At 38.4% G+C, this 23,679-nt stretch overlaps 1 protein-coding gene across 2 annotated transcripts in view; it reads left to right on the plus strand.

The window, feature by feature from the left end:
- STK32B (serine/threonine kinase 32B) overlaps positions 1-23,679 on the plus strand; it is a 168,611-nt gene that overhangs the window by 139,334 nt on the left and 5,598 nt on the right. For both annotated transcript variants that reach the window (XM_014966735.1, XM_014966736.1), the window contains 4 exons: positions 4,268-4,384; positions 5,484-5,609; positions 8,569-8,700; positions 9,472-9,536. In XM_014966735.1, the coding sequence (XP_014822221.1) occupies positions 4,268-4,384; positions 5,484-5,609; positions 8,569-8,700; positions 9,472-9,536 (440 nt within the window). The remainder of the gene's footprint in view (positions 1-4,267; positions 4,385-5,483; positions 5,610-8,568; positions 8,701-9,471; positions 9,537-23,679) is intronic.

Raw genomic sequence — 23,679 nt, forward strand, 5'->3', positions numbered from 1 at the left:
CAATTATGTGAACAAGCTAAATGAAAAATCTTCCTGAGCACGGTTAAATATAACAGAAGATAATGGAAAATTATTTTCCATTTTGGTGCAAAGGATTGAAGTTGGTAGCTTAAATATTTAATATTCCCTGAATATTCCCTGAAATACTATTTCAGGACAACTATGTAGCTAAAATAGCTAGGTGTTTTGAAAATTTTAATTCCTATGTTGGAAAGAGGATTTTATTGCATTGCAGTGTGCTGTTTTTAAGGAAGGAGTACTTGTTGTCATATGACAGTAACACAGTACCACTACCCTGCCCTGCTAGGCGCTTTGTAATGTGAGACAACCCATCCCACAAAAATGTCGCAGTTTCATGTAGGATGACAGACAAAGCAAACCAGAAATAAAAACCAATTATTATTCCCATTTTTAGATGGAAAACTACATTTCAAAGTGTCTGTGCATCGTTACTTCAACCCAGAAGATACATTTTGCAAAGGTCCGAAACTTGGCCAATCTATTTCGCATTTCCATAGAAATGACAAAAGTCATGCTCCTGACACAAAGTTCTCTCCCATGCCAAATCTCAGTCCCTGCTCTCAAAGCACAGGCATGTTAAAAACCTTTTTTTTTAAAAATATAAATATTTCCAAATTTCCCAAACAACATTCTCAAAAATTACTGATGTTTTAAGCTGACTTTCTTCCCAGGATGGAGAATTTTAACTTGAGCACTTAAGGTCTGCAAGTGATAAGCATTCTCAGCCCTAGTCACAGACGGTAATACTAGCTGCACATATAATAAATTAAAAGAACATCCTGCTGGGTTTATATCAACCCTTTCAATAAGTATCTCCTAGAAAGCAGCACAACGAATGATTGTGTAAGAGAAGCTGAACTTCCAAGACTAGTCACAAAAGACACCCAGTCACTTTAATAAATAAAAAAATATATAGAATGGTATCCATTTGCCAGGATCCATACAGTCTTTTCTGAATAAGTCTATCTGGCTCCAGACAAAGCAAAGCTGAGACTGAACCAATTTTTTTTTTAAATAAAAACATTGCCATCTGTCCATGGTCTAGTCAACCAAGCCAGCTGCTCAGTTTCTCCTGAAGAGCAGCTCTTGCCCACTGAGCAAGCCAGAGGGTGGCTTGGCAGCCCACCCCTTTGTACAGACTGGGAAAAGGTGTGTTTTCCCTGAACTGTATTTCTAATTTTTGCTAGTCTAGACAAGGCCTAAACTGACAGCAGTGATGACAAGAGAAGTACTGGCGGGTTGAGGGAATGCACTTAACCCGAGGCATGTTGCTGTCTGCGACAACCTTGAGCTCCAAAGCTCCATCTGCTGCAGCAGCCCCATGCAGATGGCTGCAAAGAGGCAGCTTGTGTGTACAAAGCTGCAAGATAAACCTGAGGGTGGGCATCCCCCTCCTCCTCCTCCACGCTCCCACGGCACGTTCTTCAGCAGGGAGGAGAGAGCCCCGTTGCCACAGAGCAGAGGGGTGGGCTCTGGGTGCAGCCCTGGGGAAAGAAGAAGATGTTGCTCTGCACAGAGCCACCTGGAGATGTGGCTTTCTCCAGTCAGAACATGGTGCACACTAGTGCAGGGGGAAGGCAGAAGGGAAAGGTGGAAGGAGTGCTACCAAACAGGGGTTATTTCAATCTGTCTGGGCCTTTTTTTGGTTATCCCCAGTAGCGCTAGCACTTCTCAACACGTTGCAGTCCCATATCTCTCCTTAGCCAGTTGCCAATAAAAGACCTAACAACCGAAACCTCAATTTTATAAAGCTTTGCATGAAACATTGGTCTTTTCCCTAAGTTCAAGAAACTAAACTGCATGATGCAAACCATGGCATTCGTCAGTCTTAGGCTGACGGTTGGACTAGATGATCTGAAAGGTCCCTTCCAACCCAGACAATTCTGTGATTCTGTGATTCTGTATGTCAATGTGCTCCTAAGCCACAAGCAACTGCTCAATTATACTAACTCCATATACCACACTCTCAACAGAGACAAAGTGAAGGAAAGGGGTAGTAAGTGGGATCCTTGGACTTTGACTTTCACTGTGATGTGAATGGTTTACAATGGACTTTGGTTAAACATCATGAACAAATGCAATTTTTTTTTTCCCTTTTCATAAAATAAAACAGAAGGGGCCCAACCCTCAGGCAGGCTGAATAGTTGAAAAATATGGAAGATAGAGATGTGAAGGACTTCAAAAGACCAAGCTTATCATGGACATTTCTTTGAGTATTTATAGTTCTAATTAACTAAGAACAATATTAAAAATCTCCACAAATCTCAGAAAATCAAGTTAGACTACAGAATGTTAATAATCTTTAAAATAAGGTAGTGTTTTAAGGATTTTTACAGTGAGGAAAAAGGCATGTGCAGAAACATCCTTAATAGAAAATTTTATTCTCACTTTTTCCTTCTTTCAAAGATACATTATTCCTTAGCTATTTTTAGAATTAAGCCACCATTTCCAACAATCGGTGTAAATTCTGGCTCAGTGATCATATTGGTCACATTGTTATATCAAGTCTAAAATCAGCAGTAGGTTACTTCTTGATAACAGACAGAATGTTAACCTCTCATTTTTAATATCTATTCTATGGCAGCATTACCACAGGTAGGTAAAAGCACAACAGACTGTTTCAAATGACAGTCTTGAACCTGATTCTAGAAATTCATGTATTCAGAGCACGCATTTAGGTCCTGTTGAATTCATATGGACATGATATAGCTAAATGACAACAGACTAACTGAATGTGAATCAAAGCAAAAGGGTTTAAGCAACCATTGGATTTATCTTTAGAACATCCCAATGCCTTGGTATAGATTTTTTCAGTGGTGCCCAGTGACAAGACAAGAGGTAACAGGCGCAAACTTGAACATAAGAAGTTCCATCTAAACATGAGGAGGAACTTCTTTACTCTGAGGGTGGCAGAGCCCTGGAATAGACTGCCCAGAGAAGTGGTGGAGTCTCCGTCTCTGGAGACATTCAAAACCCTCCTGGACATGTTCCTGTGCACCCTGCAGGTGGACCTGCTTTGGCAAGGGGGTTGGACTAGATGATCTCCCTTCCAACCCCATATCATTCTGTGATTCTGTGATTTAGTTTCAGACATATGTTCTAAGTTAAATATGTTCATGAATCTTCTCAAAATAAGAATATTTTCTGGCCCTTTATGAAGATGGGCTCTAATTCACTATCAGATTGCATAACTAAGACCTTGAAAGATTCTTAATTTATAATCTTGTACCAGTGCGTATTAGCAAAAGTCAAGGGATGATTCAGTTCTTAGTGAAGGTAATGACTATCTGCCCTTTGCTGTTGAGGATATTGGATTAGAAGTTAACTCTATGTTGTGTATGAATTATGATGCATCAATTTACTTATTGCTGCTGTGATGGCATTTGGCTGCCAATATCATATCACATATTTGTCACCTGCTGGATGTAACTTAATTCACAAGCAACCCACACTCTATCCTTGTTTTAAACATTTAAAAATACAAGTATCATTCTAACAACTTACTTCACAAATACAGGTCTTTAAAAATATGTGCACAATAATTAATAAGAATATAAATTTATATGTAGTACTTTTATTTCCAAATGCTACATTTAGTAAAAGATAAATCATAATAATCTTCATGAACAAAGCACTGTCAAGCCTGGGACTTCTTTTCAACTATAGAATAATTTAGGCACTGCAAACACAGGAGAACAAGTCCATATAATTCATAGATCCACGTAATGAGATAATTTTAGATTTCAAAAAGGGCAAAGGAGAAGGATTGGGGTTTGGAGGCTATTTTTTTACTGTGGTTTTTACACAGATTTTTGTAAGCATGTAATACTCAGTAAAATCAGGGTGACAGCTCCCTTCAGCCACCACTTTTCCATTTTGTCAGTTTAGATTACAAGAATATTCTAGTACTACAAGTAAAAAATAGTAAGTAATCCACATTCACATAGAGCGCCCCAGGAACGAAATTATTCAGCCATCTCATTTGAACTGATACTTCTTTTCATAAGAGAAAAATTTGCAGAGGAAATGCATCTATGAGTAATTGCATTCATTACCACCAAAGAAAAGCATACACGCAAAGAAGGATTAGCCTCACAATTGCTCAAAATTGTTATAAGTTATTCTGGTGGGTTTGACATTTCCATAAACATAACAGCATAAACAATACTGAGCTCTGGGAAACGTGAATTGTCTACACTCTTTTATCCATTCTTGCTGACTTGATATTGATTTAACTTTATCCCAGAGGCCTTATGAAATACATTCAGCCACCCCCATTGATGAGATACTCAACATGTTCAAGATAGAAAGAGTTCACTACTCATCTGCATGGTGCAAGGGCATGATAGCACTACTGAAAAAGGTAAGAAAGCACAAACACCTTCTGTCCTCTCTTTTCTTCCAGAAGCCCCTCCAACAATGCAGAGGCATGAGGCAAGGACATAAATTAGGTAGTCACAATTGCAAGGATAAGAAAGCAGTGCTTATCCCTAGACTTTTCTGAATGTGAGTGGTACAGTGTTTTCTCTTGAGAAGCTGGATTATTCTTAGCCTTAGACTCTAGCTTTTCATGGCCTGAAGGAAATAGATACCTAATACTTTTGTTTATTTTAAAATTGAGTCATTAATGATAGCAAAACTTTGGGGATCAGTGATTCCCACTCCATGCCCAGGCCCCATCTATCCAGCCCTAGTAGAGCATTTGGGAGAGGGAAGGAAGGACCACTCTGCCCTCTGAATTTCTGCCACAGTTTCCAGCCAGGGAGCTTAGAAATGAAAACGGCTGTATCTCTCCCTGCCCCATGTTGCCATAGTTGCAACAACAGAAGTTGAGCCATTTTACTGTCAATGTCACCCAGCTACGAACACATCATGACCCGGGAACTCCCTTTCTTCCTCAAATCCCAGTTATTTGTTTGGTTTAATTTTCTGGCTGCAAAGATCATCTGTCTCTTTTAGGTGTTTCAAACCATCGCTACTGATATTTGAGCAGGAAATGTTTGCGACTGTGTGAACAGAGCAACAGAAGATCCATTTCCTTTGCAGCAATGAGCATTCTGTTTTTGATAGATGGAGCAATGATGTGGTTAATTTTAATTGCTGCCAGGATGCTCAGTGTAACTATATCTTCCAATAAATTAGAGATGAAATATGAATTGTTAGGTGGCATTGAACTGTGGTGTTTCATGTCACTTGGACTCCTGTGTATTTGTAAACAGACTTTTGTTGCTAATACATTTATGCACTTCATTCCTGCAACAGCCACCTGGTGGCAATTAAATTATATTCATATCCTATGAGTTATTACTTTTATTTTTCTAGATTGGGACTTCTAGGAGCTTTTAGAGGATTCTCCAGCCATTTTCTTACTCAAGATTGTGTATGATACAATTTATGTGTATGATACATTCACTCTTATTTGGCATCCAGTCCCTTAGAAAATGCCTTGTGCTTGATCACAGCTCCTCACTAAGGACCCAGAATGCCGTCTTTCAAGCCTTGCAGACATCCAAAGCTCTCCATACCTGGCTGATGTCAACTGGGATGCTGTTCTAGAAAAAGCTGTGACCCCAGGCTTTGTTCCTAACGTAAGTCGATATTCCAGGTGAACCGTTTTTGCAAATTCCAACTCCAACTATCACTGCTGCTTTACTTGTTTGTGCTTGTGTTTATTGCTCTTCAGTGATTTACTTCTCACAGAAGCTTTCTTTTGGATTCTGTTTTCATTTACTCAGTCACAGCTAAGGGAAAATTTGGCCCACAACAAAAACTAATTAACCTCAGTTCACTTTTTGTTCCTTTTCAAATAAAAAATATTTTCTAGGCTTTGCATTTCAACTGTTAGAGCAAATGATTGTCAGAGTTAACTCTGAGCCAAAGAATACCAAGAAGACCATTGCTGCTCTGAAAGTCAGCCATTTGAATAACATTTGCAAGACTTTTTAACATCCCAGTGTGCCGTTCCTTTTTCACTTAAAAAATACTTTTTCAAAAGACTGACCTACTTCCTTTGTGACAGTTTCCTACACTAGAACATTCCAATTATATGAAGGAATCTGGTCCTTTCTTTTTTTCTCTGGTTCCATTTTTTTGGTATTTTCTGCATATTTCCCTTTTGATCATTTGTAGGTTAAATGGCTTTGAGGGCCATGAATAAAAAGCAATGACTGTGGTATTGACATGCTTCTCCAGTTTCTTTGTTGCTTGTCCACTTTGTGGACTTGGCAGTGTTAGGTTTGCGGTTGAACTCGGTGAGCTTAAAGGTCTTTTCCAACCTGAATGATTCTATGATGCTATGTTCAGTCATATTGCAGCATAATTCTTCTCCAAACAATAAGTTTTTAGCATTCTAGGCATTGTTTATAGGTATTTTCATGCAACTGTGAATAAAGATGAGGAAGGGGGAATAGCTAGACGCTGTCTTCGTCCAGGGGCACATTAGAGTTCTTGCTAAATCTGGTGGGAACAGGATCCAGTTCACCAGAAGATGAGAGCGAGAGGTCATTGTCTAATGGGGCACCCCAAAGGTAGGGTGCCAAGACAGTGCTGGCAGTGTTTGCTGTGCTGCTTGGCACCTCACCAGAGCCTTTCTTGGAAACAGCATCCTGCAGGAGAAGAAAGCTGTGGGTGGGCAAAGAGGGCCTCCCTCAGAGACCTTGGGGAAAGACCAGGTCGCTACCCCAAGCAAAGCATGGCAGAACAAAGCTCCTTCCTGGCCTTGTGGACCATGAACCTCATTCTTCATGATGGCATGGTTCTACAAGATGAGTTGAGGCCAACATACACTGTGATCTGGGAGAGTTTTATAAATTTTTTGACAGTTTGCTGTCACTGTCGGGAACTTGTCTGCCTTCTGCAGGCAAGAGGGTGCATGGGAAGCCTGTGATAGGAAGGTCTCATTGTTTAATTTCTCCCTGTGTAGTTTGATTCCATAAAAATCATTCTTACTTAACTAGTACATTTGTTTCTTTATGGCTTAGCTAGCTTCTTTATATTCAGCTTGTAGTCATAAATTGTTAGTAGTTTTTTTCTATTGTTAATATTTGATAAAGGAAGCAAGAAATAATTTAAATGTAATTTGCTTTCATTTTTAAAGCTTCAGAATTAAACTGATGTATTTTTAAAGTGCTCAAACAAATCTTAAAACCGTACATGCTCAGGAAAGAAACTGATATTGATCAAACATAAATAAATTTATAAGTAAATATAAATAAGATATAAACCTCCATTAACGAAAAACATATAAATTCTACTAAAGCTAACAGGATACTATGCAGAAAAAGGCATCTAGAGAGCCTAATATCATATTTTGATTATATAGACTTTGCTAGGAATTAAAATGATAGAGTGATCTCTAAATCAAATGTTTTATTGTAAGACACCACAAGTTATACAAGTGGTTTCTGATGTGGTTTTACTGCTTAGTGTCTTTGGTTACTAAATGGTATCTGACATTTATGTATAACTTGTCTTAGTCCTTCTATCTTGATGGTGACAATGGTGTGACTGAAGTCCCAGAGGAAAACAGGTTGCTTTTAAGATCTTCCACCACACAATTCAAATTATTTGCAAGTTGTTTTTTTTTTAAATGCTTTGAGAAAACGAGAAGAAAAGAACCCATGTTATTCTGATTACAGGAGTAACACAACAGTGATCCAGTAATTAGGATGCCAAGTAGTGATTTTAAAAAAATGTATCAGGTTCAGCTGAACCATAGATCTTCTGGCCATCTTAGCTCTTATCCTTAAATGAGAGGAACAGTTCATCCCAAATAATGAACAGAATGGGAAAAAACCTTCAAGGTATAAACTATGCTCCTGTAAACTTTTATGCTGAAAAGATATGAAAAAATCAAGAACCTGAAAAGAATAAAGGAAGAATCTGAAAAAAAATCAAGGAAGGAAACAACCACATAGAAAAAGTATTTCCATCCATTCTGCTTAAAAAAGGTCTTCCTGATACAACAAAGAATCTTAAGGTTTAGTTCAAGCAATAAAAATTAGCATAAAAATAGGGAATCCAGAATATTTAAGTAGTAGGTATGAGAAAACATAAGAGACCTCGGTTTTTGATATAAACACAGTTAATTGAAAACAGCTGGCTCCTTGCTTCATTATCATGGATGGGAGACAGGTAACTGAATCCACCTGTTACTCTTCAGAAAATGAGATTTAACAAGTAAGGTCTTAGAGGTACTTCCCATCCCTCCTGCACTATTACAGTTGCCATTTATGTTCAACGGCAATAACTGATACTCTGATTAAGGTCCTGGGCTAGATCCCTCTTTCTCAATGGGACAACATAATTGTAGTCACTCAAGGAGTACCTCTGTACATAAGGAGGAAGCAGATCTAACTCTTAACATGATTTATATCTTACCTTCCTTACTTAAACTTCAAGCATCACTCCAGGCAGGCCTAAAAAGACAGTTTTCATTTTACAGGTGTAGTTGGGAAGCTGGATCATTATTCATGCTATTAACACTTGCCAGACAAACTGAAAACACAGTGATGCTTCAAAGAGTAACTTTGAGTCCTTTTGTACCAGAAAGGAAGACTGAACTGTGATCCTACATTTGAACTTGAAGAAATGATTTTGGAGTCCAAGCCTCTCCACAAAAAGAAAAAGCGACTTGCCAAAAACAAATCCAAAGATGGAGCTAAGGAAACCTGCCCACTGGTAAGCTGGGGACTGTGGTTGCAGTCAGTGGTATTTAATTTACATTCTATAATGGATAAATTTAGTTAAGTTCAGTTTTATCACCTGAAAATAGACTTGACCTCTATGCTATCTTACATATAACTTAAACCACCTCCGAAGCAGGATGAAAAGCAACCATTTATTTCAGGCAAATAGTAACAGCATGTTTAAGTTGTAATCATTTTTAAGATTCTCACAGATGCTCATTTAAAGTATGAAAAAGTGTTGCCAGTTGGCAAATACACTTCCCACACATGGACAGGCAGTCATAAGGAGTATTTATCTGCTGCTAGTACCAAAAAATGAAAAATATGCAGTGAAAAGCTCGTTATTTATAAATGTTTTAAAGCTGTCTCTTGCAGTCTTGATTAATTTGTCCCACACAGAAAGACCCATTGTATAAACAGTCTAAGCTTCCGAGAAGATTAAGAAATAATGATTTTCCAGATGAATTTTCATTTCAGTGAGGTTTTGTAAACTCTATTGTACTTCTAATTATTTGGAATGCTCATGCAAACTATTCTTCCTAGAGCTATCAGATGTAAAAATCCTTAAGGATTTCTTTATGAGGAATTTTTTCCAAAAGAAAGAAGGATTGATTTTTCTATCACTGCCCACTTTTGAAGAGTCTTCAAAATGACTTTTGATAGTGTTCATTCAGAGGCTTGTTTTGTTCAACATTGTTTCTGTTGTGATTTTGTCTATGATTTTCATCTTTTTTAACCAACTTATTCATGCTGTTTTTTAAAGAACGTACACCTGCAGCAGTGCTTGGAAACTGTTAGGAAAGAATTCATCATATTCAACAGAGAGAAGTAAGTGCATTTCTTAATCCCTGTTTAACATTCACTACTGAAATTAATTTGAGAACAATCCTTTTTTTTTTTTTTTTCCTTCTAGTGTTAGGAAAAGTGATTAATGATCACAGCAGCAGGGGCTAAAAGGCTGGATTTCCATTTATTTCTTCCTCTTGCAGTGTCTGGTGTAATGGTTTTGTAGTTCTTCCATCTCCGAAAGCAAGCAGAAGTGTTTGTGGTAAAAGGATGTTGGGCCGATATGGTAAATGTCACTGAAACTCTCCAGAGAAACTGTTAGCAAATAAGCAATGGGAATACAATACAAGGGACTGCTTTTTCACAAATTGCAAAAACCAAGGGAAGTGATAACTCATGAAATTTTAATGTTATGAACTGCAGTGTTTTGGCTTGGAAACTCTATTCTTTCTTCACCACCATAAAAAAGTTAGTTTCAACATTTGTTATTTCAACAGAGCTAAATATTAACTATATCAGACATGAAGTAAGTGTTTTATAGTCTAAGCATCAGCCAAAATCCGTAGAAACACTTCTGAATCCCAAGGAATCTTCCTGGTCCAATTAATAAATTGCATTTCACATAGTTTACTGTTTTGAATTGCAGCCTCTGTAGACCTTTTTGTGCTAACAGATAGATCTCATGACAGGGGAGTTGTTTGTGTCTTTGGTCAAATTATTGCATTTCATCCAAGTATGTTGAGTAGTTTCATTTGGCCTAATTATATCTGCAAGCCTTTCTAATTTTGTCATGAAATGTTAGAAATTAATGAAAAAGTTGTGACTATCTACGTAATATTTACAATGCAGATAATTACTGTTTTCTGTAATTAAAACTGGCAATGGGATTTCCAACTCTGCGCTGTTGACATGGTGTCATGAATGAAATTATGTGTTGGATAACCCCATTTTCCTGTTACAATCTGTGGAACATGTCTATGCCCAGTACTGACTGCTCACAGAAACTACAGCAAGGTCTTACAAAGAAAGGAAAGGTCCTACAGATTCTTCATGTCCTTTTGCATGATCTCTAGCACAAGAGGGCTATATGTTTATGTAAGAGCCATAAACAAGGAAAGCCAGTTTGAGACAGCTCATAAAAGGTTTTCAGAAGAGTCTTGGTGGACTTATCTGAATCAGTTCTGGTATCAGTGAACTGAAATTTGTAAGAGTTTTATCAAAGTGATTAAGATTGTAATAACAAGTTTGGAAAAAAATTTACAGTGATAGATCAATTTAATGTGGTTTCAAGAAGTTGTTCATACAACTAGTCCATGTCCAGATATGACCTTCTCACTTAATCCAGAATCATATAGCAAGGAAAGCCAACATACAGCATTTTTTGAAAGGTAAAATTAAATACCAGATTTTGTTAAAACACTTTCAAAATCTCATTGTGTGTGTTCACTAGCATTGGCAACTTCTTTTGACATGATTTTACTGTGTTATTCTTCAATCTATTTTAGCAGTGCACAGGAATTTTTGTTTCCATTCTTTTCATATTGAACAATCACAGTAACATGACAAGCCATGAAGGACTCTGAGAGGCTGAGGAGAGATCAAGGAGAAGTTTAAATGGAACACAAGTAAAATAGAAGTAAAAGATAAAACACATGCACTTCATTCAGAACGGCATGTGTTTCTGTCGTTGCTTGATTGGCTTTCACAAGGTAAAAGAACAATATTTGGTACAGACTTACAACAGATCCTGCATTGTCTTAAGGCAGATCACAATAATTTCTTTTTTAAATTGTATTAGAGCTGAAGAAGGACATGGAGAGACTTCTGTAATACTTTTCAAAGACAAAAATGTTAATAAAGGGGGAAACAGAGGTCCAATTTTTGAAGTGCAAAGTTAATTCAAGTTAATAGGAACAAAATAAGAGGACTATCAGACACAGGTGTCCTTGTGCCAGTGAGGAGCTACACAGTATGCACCAGAGTAATTCATGGTGGGTTTTCCTAGACATTTCTATGCCCTCAAGGGTGTATGTACAGGTTGAGGCTGTACTTGCATGGATTTCCAAAGCCACATGGCCAATCAAGTTCTTTGGAACAGCTGCAGCTGCTGGAAGTGTTTGTTCCCACAAACACTATATCCAATAATATGTGGCTGTATCATTAGGTGAGGTGTCAGTCCCAAGCAGGGCCTTAAATCAGTCTCAGATTAATACAGCTAGATGTTTTGATATTCTTCCACGTTCCTCTACATAGTCAGAATTGCTTATGTAGTCTAGCTGCTTGAAAATATCTGCATACTTTCTTAAATATTCATTATATTCAGCTACAAAAAAATATATTTTATTGTGATTTAAGCCTTCTGCTCAGTTTAATTCAGTGGCACAGGACACTACATAAATCCTAAGCAAGCGTGAATCAAAAAAGTTAGCCCATCTTTCAAGGGAAAAAGTAAGAATCTGCAAGCTAAAAGGATTCTAAGAAAAATTTTGATGTTTTTAATTGAGCAGCATAAATTGACATAGTGATGTGCAGGTTGAGTGTGGTACTAACCACCCCAGTTCCACAACATCTTGCAATCCAATACTCATAAAATATGAAAAATAGAACCTGTTTTTATTGAATGTCCTGCTGAGACTTCCATGCTATATCTCTCTTTCACTATATATCTTTCATCCTGCAAGGGATACTACAAATCTTGAAACATGACATATTTCTTTTCTTTCCAAGGAACCTGGGAGACTATCAGGAACACTAAGGCTGCAGTTAAGGGGTGGGGTTGGGATGGGGTAGAGAAAAGGCTTACTAGGCAGACAGTAATTAAAAAATAATTCAAGAGACTAAACGAAATAACTTAATAGTTTAAGTTAATACCGGTAAAAACAGAATGTGCACATTTTCACTTTTCTATTGCTTTCTGCAGTTAAGTAATTGGAAGCCAGTATTTATAGGAACGTTTTAAGCAAGGTGAATGCATGAGGAAGACAAAGTCTGTTTTAGCTAAGCCAAGCTTTCAAATGAGTAAGCTCAGTTAAAAAGGCTCATGTTTTTCCAGATGACTTTACCAGGCAACATACCTTCTCAGAAAGGCTCAAATTGTCCTTGAATGGAATTTATTTGGTTGGGCTATACTTTAACTACGTAGCTGACATCTCTGGTTTGAACAGTTATGAGATGGGATGAAAAATTTGAGGAATTAAAAAGAAATAGGATATTGTATACAGTCAGAGAGCTCAAATGTACACTGCAGAATAATAGAGGAAATGTGCTTTGTTAAAATAGGAATTAGGAAAGGAGGACTTTGAGGTGTGATATTCCTTGTTTTGTTTATACATTGGATTTAACTGTACAGGGCTTCATGGAAAAATAAGTGTGAAGTCAATGGTTACCAGCAGTGGGTAACAAAAATTAGATTGGTATAACTTTACTTACACGCTCCTGATCACACAGTGTCTTGTGTTGATACTATTCAGAATTCACTGGGGACATGAGGAGGAATGGAGGGAAGACCAACCATTCCCAGTTTCTCTGTATAAAAGCTAGACAGTAACTCTAGCAAACAAAGATGTCTTGATTTTGTTTTTGCCAGTGCTTCAGGTACCAGAGTGACTGAAGTGTCACTAGGTGGGAGGCTTTATTCTAATTTAAATCTATATTTCACTGAATGTGAGCTACAAATTAAAATACATGTGTGTCTTTTGGCATTACACATGTGTATGCCATCTGTCCACATTGTCCACTATCTTGCAGTACCTTTAAGAGAGGGGCACCCACTGTCCAGATCCAAAGTAAAATAAAATAAGAAAATCTTTTTACATTCCCAGTTTGAATGTGGTGCAAGAAGTGTTTTCTGCTCTTCTTAAAGGCATCAGAGAAATCTCTTACTTATTTTTGAACACATAAATAAATAAACTGTGGTCTAAAAATGGTCCATATACTGGGTCTTATCTGGAGAATATGATCTGAAGTTGTTTTCAGGGAGTTGTTTGGATCCTTTTGCTGACAAATGATTTTTTTTTCTGTTTTTAAATCTGTTTCTATGGATAGATGCTTTATTTTATCTAGAAATGCAGCACCAAATGTTCTGCAGTATCTGAATGTGTATTCCTATAGACTTGCCAGAATTTTTTTGAGAAGCTGATCTTATTTAGAAACTGTAAGCTATATTTTCAAGTTCTTTGGCAGAGAAAGAAAGATTGTAAAGATAAAATCACACTGTTTGTTTGTAGCTTTATTAAAAAGCTGAGCACATATTAGTTTGCTATTTTTGTGCTGTTATCACTAAGCAGATCTTCACGTACACCTACATCTGTTTATGAGTGTCCAAAACCTGAAATAGCCAAAAATGAAGAAATAAGATTCAATATTTGCTTGTAGTGGAATCTCATTTCTCATCCTTCATGGTTCCTGAGCCTCTTCCTCTCCCTGATAGATGTCTTTAAGATTATAGAGGTGAGCAAACAAAGAACAGAGGAGAAAACACAGGAAACATCTGCTCCTCAGGCTGAATAATCCCTCAGTTAGATGCCTCACAAACTTGTCATCAAAATTATCAGCCTGCTAAAGAAACCAAAATTGTGTCGCCACATTTTACTGAGCAGAATATATATATTTTGTATATACAAGGTATGTGAAGATGGGTTAGAATTCTGCAGAGCTAATTTAATAAATGGGAAGGAGAGATGAACAAAATATCCATATTTTTAAAAATTCTTGTGAAAATTTTTAAAAACTTAATGACTTTGAAACTGGTGGTTTTTCTAATGTCCTGCAGTAGCCTTGCTCTGATATTCAGCTGCCTGGTCCACACTGATCTGAACAGGCTTGTTCCTTTCCTAAGCTACTGGTGCACCTTATTTCTCTTCTCTTTGTTCAATGCAACTATGCTAAAAAAATTCTGCCACAAATTGAAGCAGTCAGATGGATGCTGCACATTTCCCTCTCTTTTCCTACTGTGATTCCTACTGTTTGGCCATACCTACTTCTTTCCTAAAAGGTACTGAACAGCTCTAGGCAAATAGACAGCTCCTTGTTCCCGAAAGACACAGCAAAAGCTGAGGGAGCGTATTTTAAATATATTAAGATGCTCAAAATCATGTTGTCTGATTTTTTCCATATCATTGCTGAAAAGATTATTTAATATTCGCTACATTTTTTGTACGATGAAGTTTATCATCTCTTTCTTTGTAGTTGCTTTTCTTCCCTTTCAATTGTCTTTTCAGATTCAAATCCAGAGCCCCTGAGTGCTCTCTTTCATTTCAGTTTGATTGGAATTGAATATTCATAATGATTTGCAGTATACCTCAATGAATGCACTTTTCTTAATAAGTATTTTATGTCACTTAGTGTCTCTGGAGATATTTATATTATCATAATCTCCATAATATCTGAATGCTTTTTGGATGAAGATACAGCACAACTTTTCTTTTCTTGTCACTTCTGCTGACCTCAATTCAGTTTAAATTCATCTCTTCCTGAGCATTTCAAGTGGTTCCAATGCTCTTCACTCATCTCTTTCTTGTCCCTTTTGTAATGGGTATGTCTGCTCCTGCAATCTCACCTAATTAGAAAGATACCTTTCTGAACGTGATTGAACCTAGCTTGGTTTTGGGCAGTAATAACTGCTACTTGGTCACACAAGCCCTTTCACTTCTGCCTTTGATTCCTTTGATTCCTGCTCATTATTACTGGCTTAGAATTACCAGGTCAAATGTGACCCTCTTCTTCGTGAGCGGAGCTCCCCAAAGATTTGAGCGTAGCAGGTCCAAGCTGTTTATTTTTCTGTAAGCATACCTTCAAATTCACTTCTTTTGCGAAGAGTGGGCATAAAAAAGCCATTGTTTCAATAATGTGTTCCCTTCACAGCTTAATGGAGGAAAAAAAAAATATACAAAAATAAAAAGGCTAACTAGTATCTGGAACCTTATTTTCAAAATCTTCCAGGAAAAATGGCCAGCTTTCCCAAGCAAGTAACCATATCTGTGCAGTGGCTACACTCCCAAAAGGACATCCAGTGGACATCCAAATGGACATCATTTGGGAATGAAAGTTTGGGTGGGGATGCATATGTCAGAGCACTCTCTGTGCTGAAACATGGTCCTAGAAGGATCACAATAACTGATGCAGATCCTCAGCACTGCAGTCCAGCAATTCTTTTCCATCTACAGAAAACTGAACACAAATACACCTCATAAAGACTAATCAAAAGTAAATTCGCAGGCACAGAAAAGAAAAATCTTAATTTGCACATTTCAGACTTTGGAGCTGTATGATTCTGAGCACCATATAACATATATTTATTTTAATAGGTTACATGGGACAAATCGTATCTATGATAAATGGAGGCTGCATGACAGGTCCTGACTGTTCAGTGTACGTAAGGGATTACCTTTATGATTTCTCTTCTTCTCTCTTCATGTCCTAAACTAGCATAAAATCTCACTTGTTACAAGTCTCCAATTAATTAAGAATGAGTGATGAAGACTGAACTCTTCATCCAGTTTTAGGAAAGTTTTGTGGCCAGTTGCTGAAGCAATGCAGAAATAAGCCAGTAATGATGTAACACAATTAGTGCCAGTCATTATGAAACTTTGAGCATCTGTTGAATATATTCATAAATAAGTTGGAAAGGGAGGTGACTGGTGAGGTGACAAAGTCCACTTCTGATACCACAGTAGTCAAAACAAAATCTGACTGCAAAGAGTCATGGTTTTGAGTTGCAGGGAAATAAAAAAAATGGCAGCTGAAATTCTGTACTGATAAGTGCAAATACATTAGGAAGAAAATTATCTAAACTTTACCTTTAGGACAATGGACTCTAAATTAGCTTCAGTTATGAAGGAGAGAGATTTTTAAAAGACTGCAGATAGTACAATGCCAAAATTACAAAGAAAGCAGTGAAATCTTGCATGAGGACTAGGTGGAGAGAGATGAGCCAGGAGAGAGGTCAGTGCAGGCCAAAGTTGCTCCTTGGAAACTCACAGATTCTGATTCCTGGAAGCCTGTGGCTGTGAGAACAGGAGAAGGGTAGAGCTGAACCAGCCTCCTGCCAGATGCTTATTCCAGTCTGGGAATTATTGTCAGGTCTCAGCAATCAAGCACAGCTAGACTGGCTTTCCACATACCTTAATTCTTAAATTATTGACTGTACGGCTCCCATGGAGCTGCAGTTTCAATTAGAGATGCCACATTAAGGAAATCGATGCTGCAACGCAAATAGGTTGTCAGAGCTAATATTTTCCTCACTCACCTCTGAACCAGGATCCTCTTCTCAGCAGCAGGGGAGAGGCAAGAAAATAAGAGAGAAGAAATGAGATGGGACTGAATGGCCATGTTTTGTTGATAGCTGGCTATCTTTCTGTCCAGTCCTGCTTTGTTGAGCAATCAGGCACACCAGTTCACTGCCACCGAGCTGCAGCCATGTGCATCACCATCACTGCAAAGGCAGCAGGCATTTCACAGGCACCAGGTCCTTATTGGTCTTTAATTCTCAGTCTGTTAGCAAAAACACGCTTGTTGCTGTGATCTGCTGTCTGTTAACAGGCCTCTTCACTCCAACTCCTCTGTAAAATCATCGTGCCCTGAGGTCCAGGGTCTCAGGGAAGATGGCAGTGGTTGAGAATATCTTTGCAGTAAAGTCGGTCTAACTCTAGATGGGGACAAAGAATTGTCCTTCTCCCCATATATTTCATTTGGACTTGACCCAAAGGATCACTTTACCTTGCAACTTTCACCAGAAGAGTAAAATAAGAGAATCTTTCACAGCTGCTGCAATCTATCTATCTGCTAGGAACTTTACAAAAGGGTGAGCCAGCATCCTTCAGGATACACACCCAAGGCAGGTTAGGTCTTTCCTGAGAATGAGTATTGTCTCACACTGTTGAGAAATATCTTTATTCATGGGTAATTGCCTGTAGTTATTAGACTGGATTCTGTCTAACTAGAGAAAAAATTCTCTCCCTGTGGTCCAACAATTTCCCAATACATTATTGGGAGATTTCACAACTGCTTTCCTGTTGCTTGTACATGTGGATCTACAGAAAAACTATTTCATGATTTACAATGTGGATGAACAAGGCAGATATTGTTTAGGATGCACCTGGTCTTGGACAGACAACAACCCACTACTAAGAGACACCTATTTTTCTAGTGTGAACATGGCTTTAGCATTAGTGTTAATTGATTGTTTTGGTTTCATTTTCTTAAATAGCTGTGCATTATTTGCTGTTTTCATTTATTTACTTCATGTCTTCACTCTTATTTTGCTTTATCAATTCCCAGGGTAAATATTAGATTTCAAGACATTGCAGGTCAACATGCTACAGCATCCAGAATAATTTGTCACTTGACTTCCACATACTAGTATTTCACATGTCACTCACACCTTATGTGCACCTGAACCCATTATGCTTGATTATAAACTGCTGGTTGATAGAAAATTATATTCACAGGCATTTACTGAGCATAATTACTCAGTAGGAACTATCAACCTGAATCAATTACCCATGGTGTGAGCATATTTCCCCAATGATTTTTGGAAGGGGTGGGAGTAAATGTCATGAGAGTCAGTGGTACAAGAAGACATCTGTGCTACGTGGGGATGCTTCCTCCAAAATTTTATTTTCCATATTCAGCTGTAATAAGACATAACTTTTAGTCTGTGTCTTAGCCATTTAAATTTAAATGGAGTTAAACCAGAGGTATTTGAATGATTACATGGCAATCTACTGAGCTATCAAAACACATAGGTCACAGTGTGTTAGGAAAACAGACCTGAGTTTATGACTGTTTCTCCTGAAAGAGTCAGAACCAAGAGTACGTGTTTGGGGTCAAAGACAGACTGAGGTAAATATTGGTTAGATGCAGAACAACTCCTACCCAAAGGATGTATGCAAGATTTTCAAAGGTTTCTGAAATAAATAGGAATTAGATGACAAAGGTTTTTTCAAGGTATAGCCCAAGTCATGCAGAAAAGCTATTGCTGGCAGACCCAGTGCCTGAATATGCTATAGGCACGACTGCATGGATGAGCAGGCAATTGCACCCCTGTGCTCCTTGGTGACTTCATTACCCAGCTCTTGGCAGTGTTTATCGGTGTGTGCTATGTACCAGGCTGATGGGACTATTCAATTTCTGCACGCCTGAACAGTGTGGGTGTAAATTAGCTCTAATCCAGAAGCAAATTGGCTCTGCCTTAGCAGTGCAGCATGTGGTGGGTTCATACAGCTGTTAGACAGGAGGGGACTTGAACCTGTGGTTCAGAGAGGAGAGGTATCTCTATTTTTTTAGAGATGCAACAAAACTATATTCCTTTAATAAATTTAAAAACCATTTATTTAGATTAAGCTCCTTTAGTGCTCACTAAGGAGAGACTTGTACCTCCCGAGATTAGATAACTTAGACTGGAACTAATTATTCTATGTTAGTGTCTCTATCTGTCCTGTAGAGAAAGCCTGAACTAATCTTTCCACTGTCTATGGTTAGCCAGCATAAAATCCATTCCACAGTTGTAGCCTCAGTTCATTTCTGCAAAACTAAATGTGTAGCTGCCAGTCCAACAGGCACAGGTCAACTGTGGTCTGCTGTTGCCTCTGCCTGCTCTCTCTGTGTCAAACAATCAAGGGCATCTCATACAGCACCAAACACCACTTGTGGCACAACAGCATTTGAACCACATATACCTAGCCACCTGGGAAGGAGGACAATAAAAAGCAAGTTAGAAGTGTGAACATTATCCTCTCTTGCTAGTGATACGATAAGGTGACTACTTGGATCCAGGTCTCCCAACACGCACAGCCACCGTTACACAAACACACAGTAGCATTGTGTTCCATTTAAAGCTGCTCTGCACACGTTAGTCCACAGACTCTGGAGCAGGGGGAAATCATCTGAGATTACGGAAGCCAATTTTCTGTTTGGAGTTGTGTGACTCAGCACTGACGTCCCTGAGTGATGAGTCTTGAGTCTGCTTCAGTTTGTCCTAAATTCTGCCCTGGGCTGCCCCGAGCCTCCTCTGGTGCAAAGCAAGATTGTGCCTGCCTTGTTTACTTGAAAATGCTTAGCAAATTCACACACTTCTCAGTGATTTCTGTTTTCGCGAAGATGCTACTGAGATTGCTCTGTGCACAAGCTAAAGAGAAGAGCCAACTATTTAGCTCTGCCCCTGTTGCTGCTCCTCTGTTAGGTGTAGAGGTTTTTTTAATAAAAAATAACATTAGCTACATGCAACTGTCTTTTGAGATAGTTTTAATTAGCAATCTAATTAGTTTAATTAATTAAATCTCCACAGTTGGCATTCTTTGGGATCCTCCCTCATTTTTCAGATGTTTAACTCTCCTTTTTTTTTTTCCTATTCTGCATTTTTCACCTTTATTGTTGTTTTAATCCTCCCTCATTTTTGAGATGTTTAACTCTCCTTTTTTTTTTTTTTTCCAATTCTGCATTTTTCACCTTTATTGTTGTTTTCTGCCTAATTTTTAAAGTCAGAATATAGGCAATTTTCCGTACTGCTCAGTTGTTAGCATGGTCTCTGGCACAATTTTTCCCAGGCCAAAATGGCTCTCTGAAGCAATTCTCTTCATGTTTCAGAGGTTAGCATAGACCAAAGGCTGCCTAACAGGCAGCTGGAATGCAGCAACTCTGGTTGGAAGATGAGGGAGCTTCACCACAACGATGCAAGCCAGTCTGTGCCACTTTGCTTCCAGGCATCAATCCCTGCACCATTTTACCTTCTGGTGCAAATGTAACCGATGACTCAAATACAGAAAGTACATTCCCATGCAGGGCTCTATTTACTCTATTTGTCCTGAGAACCCTCCTGGGAATGGGGAGTGGATGAAGAGTTTGACAGTTTGGCAGACGTTCAGTTTACCAGATAACCTAACCTTAGACGGGATTAGTATATCAATTAGTTCTCATATATATAGCTATGAAGTCAGAGCACTTCTCGTCAAATAGCAATAGGATTTTTGCAGAACTTGGCCAGGGACTTACCTCTGTCCATGTATCCTAATCATATGCCATCTCCTCACCCTGCTTTCCTTGGGAAGCAAACCTGAGCACAAACGGGCGGGATGGGATCTGTAGCTCCCACCAACAGGATTGGACAATCCAGGAGTACCATACTTGTTCTTTTTTGTTAGCGTGTTTCCTTGAGATTTACACTGAGCAAAGGTTAGTTTTTTCTTCTTTATGGATGGACGTGTAAAATTAGCAAATTTCCTGAACTTCTGGTCAACTCATCAGCTTATTTTTGTTAGCTTTTTTAAAAAGAAAGCAAATGCAGGAAATGTCACTCCTTTCTGATGTATTTGGTGGCTATTTTGTTTTGAAAAGTAAAAATACTCTTCCCATATACGCTTATTCAGTTAAAAATAACCTGATCAGGATGCTCTGCTCACTTCTTTCTTCTTTATTTTACTTTTTCACTAAAAAATGTTGTTGAATGAAAGCCTGGCAGATGAGAACTAGTAAGCAGAATAATGGCGACGCAAGAGAAAGAGTAACACTCATTTACAATTGTAAAATACTGCCAGCTTCTTCAATTTTTACAAAAATAGAAGACAGCAAGAACCAATTTATAAGAGAAACCTTTAAAAATGCAGGCAGAAAATTATTAAGTGTCCATGTATCAAACTCAATTCTTATTCCCCACAGTGGCAGCCGGATGACAAGCCAAGCGGCTTATTGTCCCAGAAATCATGCTCAGTTATCAATATTTCTACAATCATTGCCTGCAATTGATGTTAAAATGATGGCAGAGAAATAACGGGGGAAGTTTTCAAAGTGGCGTATAAGATGCACATTCATATAACCCATTATTTTTGAAAAGACATGGACACACTGCAGGACCTACATATTACTGCCAAAAAATTGCCCTGATTTTGTGGTATGTGCACTTTTACTGATGTGTATGAGCTCCTGTAAAGCTTAAATAAGGGATTTTACAGAAGATAAAGCTACAGAAGATAAAGTGTGAGCTTGGGGAAATGACTTTGTTTTTCTGGCTAAAGCATGAGAGATTGTGGGTGCCATGAACATTTTTACTCAGTGTCAAACCAAGAGAACAGAGTCTTTTGGGGGCTGCTAGGCGAGGTGATCCAGAAAACGAGCTGATATGACCAACACTGTTAGCTTTCACCTGTCTACCACCTACTTACCAGTGAAAACTCATTATTTTGGTCAGAGAGGTAAACCAAAACATATGCCTTCTCATGCTACAGATACGTAAAGTTCAAGCTACCCCACAGTTTTCTGTTTATACTTTCTGTCACACTCCAGGTTACCGATACCAAGGGGGATGCTGAACTTTGAGGTGACAGTGTGAGTCCTTTTTTGTCTTCACAGTCCAAATCCTTCCATTCCTTCTCAGAAGTTTCTCTGCATAAAACCACTCCAAAGTGTGAGGAACACAGGGCTATACTCTGTATTTGTTCCACAAGGAGGAAATAAGCAAGTCTAATTGCCACAGTTAGACTCAAAGTCCCATTAAGTCTTTCTTCTTACACCTTTTGATTGGAAATAAAGCAGATGGGTGGGGATACAGTTTGTTGAGCTCTAGAGCACCAAAAATTTACCAAATTGTTTGGGTTGAGAGTTTCATCTTTGTTTTGCGTGGTACCAAGCAGGGAATCCAGTTCTGATGGGGGATATGACCAGCCACTAACCATCATCAAGACAGATTAGTTGTGTTCAGGGACAGGCAGGGGTGGGGTGCAAAGAGTTAAAGCATCACCACCTTGAGGAAGCAGTCATCTTGGCCATGTCTGATTCAGTCACCCAGGCATTTTTTTAACTTATGTTTGTAGAAATTTTGATGCATCACTACCACACTGAACAAAAATTTAAACTAAAAGCAAATAATGGGCAACAGCAGTGAACACCAAACTGACACCTTGCCTGCCCTCAGTGCCAAGATGTCTCCCTCCAGTGTTGGCTACAGCTAACCACTGTCTTGGCTAGACGTGCTGGGTATTCCTGACTCTGGAAGTATCCCTGTGAGATATTGCTACAGTAGGGCTCCTCGTGCTTTACACCTTTATGGCACATAATGAATGCTACATATGTGTAGCACTTCATGTGCTATATCTTTTCTATTAAGAATGAAAAGGTTTTGGTGCAGTATTTTGAGAGAATATTAACTTTCAAAGAGACCATACTTATCAACTGACGTTCTAAAAACGTGGCATTTGGACATAAGGGTCTTTGTTGGTTTTCTGAAATTCCCCTTGCAACTTCTGTATCCGTGCTCCAGTAGACAAACCGCAGTGACATGCAGAGAGACATGTAGCTGAAACAGTTCCTTTCTAAGCACAGCCATTCCCCATGACAGATCAGTTATTTTTTCCTCCTGATTCAGACATGTTCATAATTAACCTTCTAGCAAGGCCATCTGGACAAGACATCAGTATTACTTATCTGTAGCTGCTAAATCATAGAACTGAGGTGGGTTTCTAACTATTTAGCAAGCTGTCCCCCAGGATTCATGAATTTGAAATGCTAGCATAGACGTGCCTGGTCTGTTCTGACCTTAGACACCTTTCCTTGTGATGAATAACTGGGATAAATGTTCCACAGACTTATATACTCCTCAGGGCTTCTTTCAAGGAGAAAAGTTCATTAATAGAACTTTTCTCCTGCAATAAAACTACAGTTACCAAAGCTCGTCTTATTATGCCCACCTTTTCCCTAAACTAAAAGCAAAAGCAGCTCTTTTCTATGTGCATAGATCAGTGGTGAAGGGAAGGAAAACTCAGCTTATCTCTTTGTTGGTTCAGCAGAACCACTCTTAATTCCCAGCATAATTACTTCTGACACTGCTTATGTATTTGTAGAGAATTGTCATAGAATTAATGTAATAGACACAGTTCAAACTCATTTTCATCCGCTCTGCAGGTTTTTTTTTTTTTATATGACTATCCATTAGAACCATTTGTTCACTTTTTTTTGTCTGCAGCTGGCCATTTTACCATTTATCCTCAGTCAATAGCATTCATCAAAGGAACAACTACCTGGTTCAGATCCACAACTAAGCCCCCATCAAGCCATTCATTCTCCCTGGGCCTTTATCAAGTTATCACAGCCTGGAGCTGCATCAGCTTAAAGGCAAGATAAGTCGTTCACTGGAAAGCAGTTCCCTACAGATGATTTATTGCACTAGTGCCATTTTTAAACAGAATGGCCCAGACTG

This window comes from Calidris pugnax, unplaced genomic scaffold, assembly GCF_001431845.1.
Source record: "Calidris pugnax isolate Ruff unplaced genomic scaffold, ASM143184v1 scaffold14, whole genome shotgun sequence".
Lineage (NCBI taxonomy): Eukaryota > Metazoa > Chordata > Aves > Charadriiformes > Scolopacidae > Calidris > Calidris pugnax.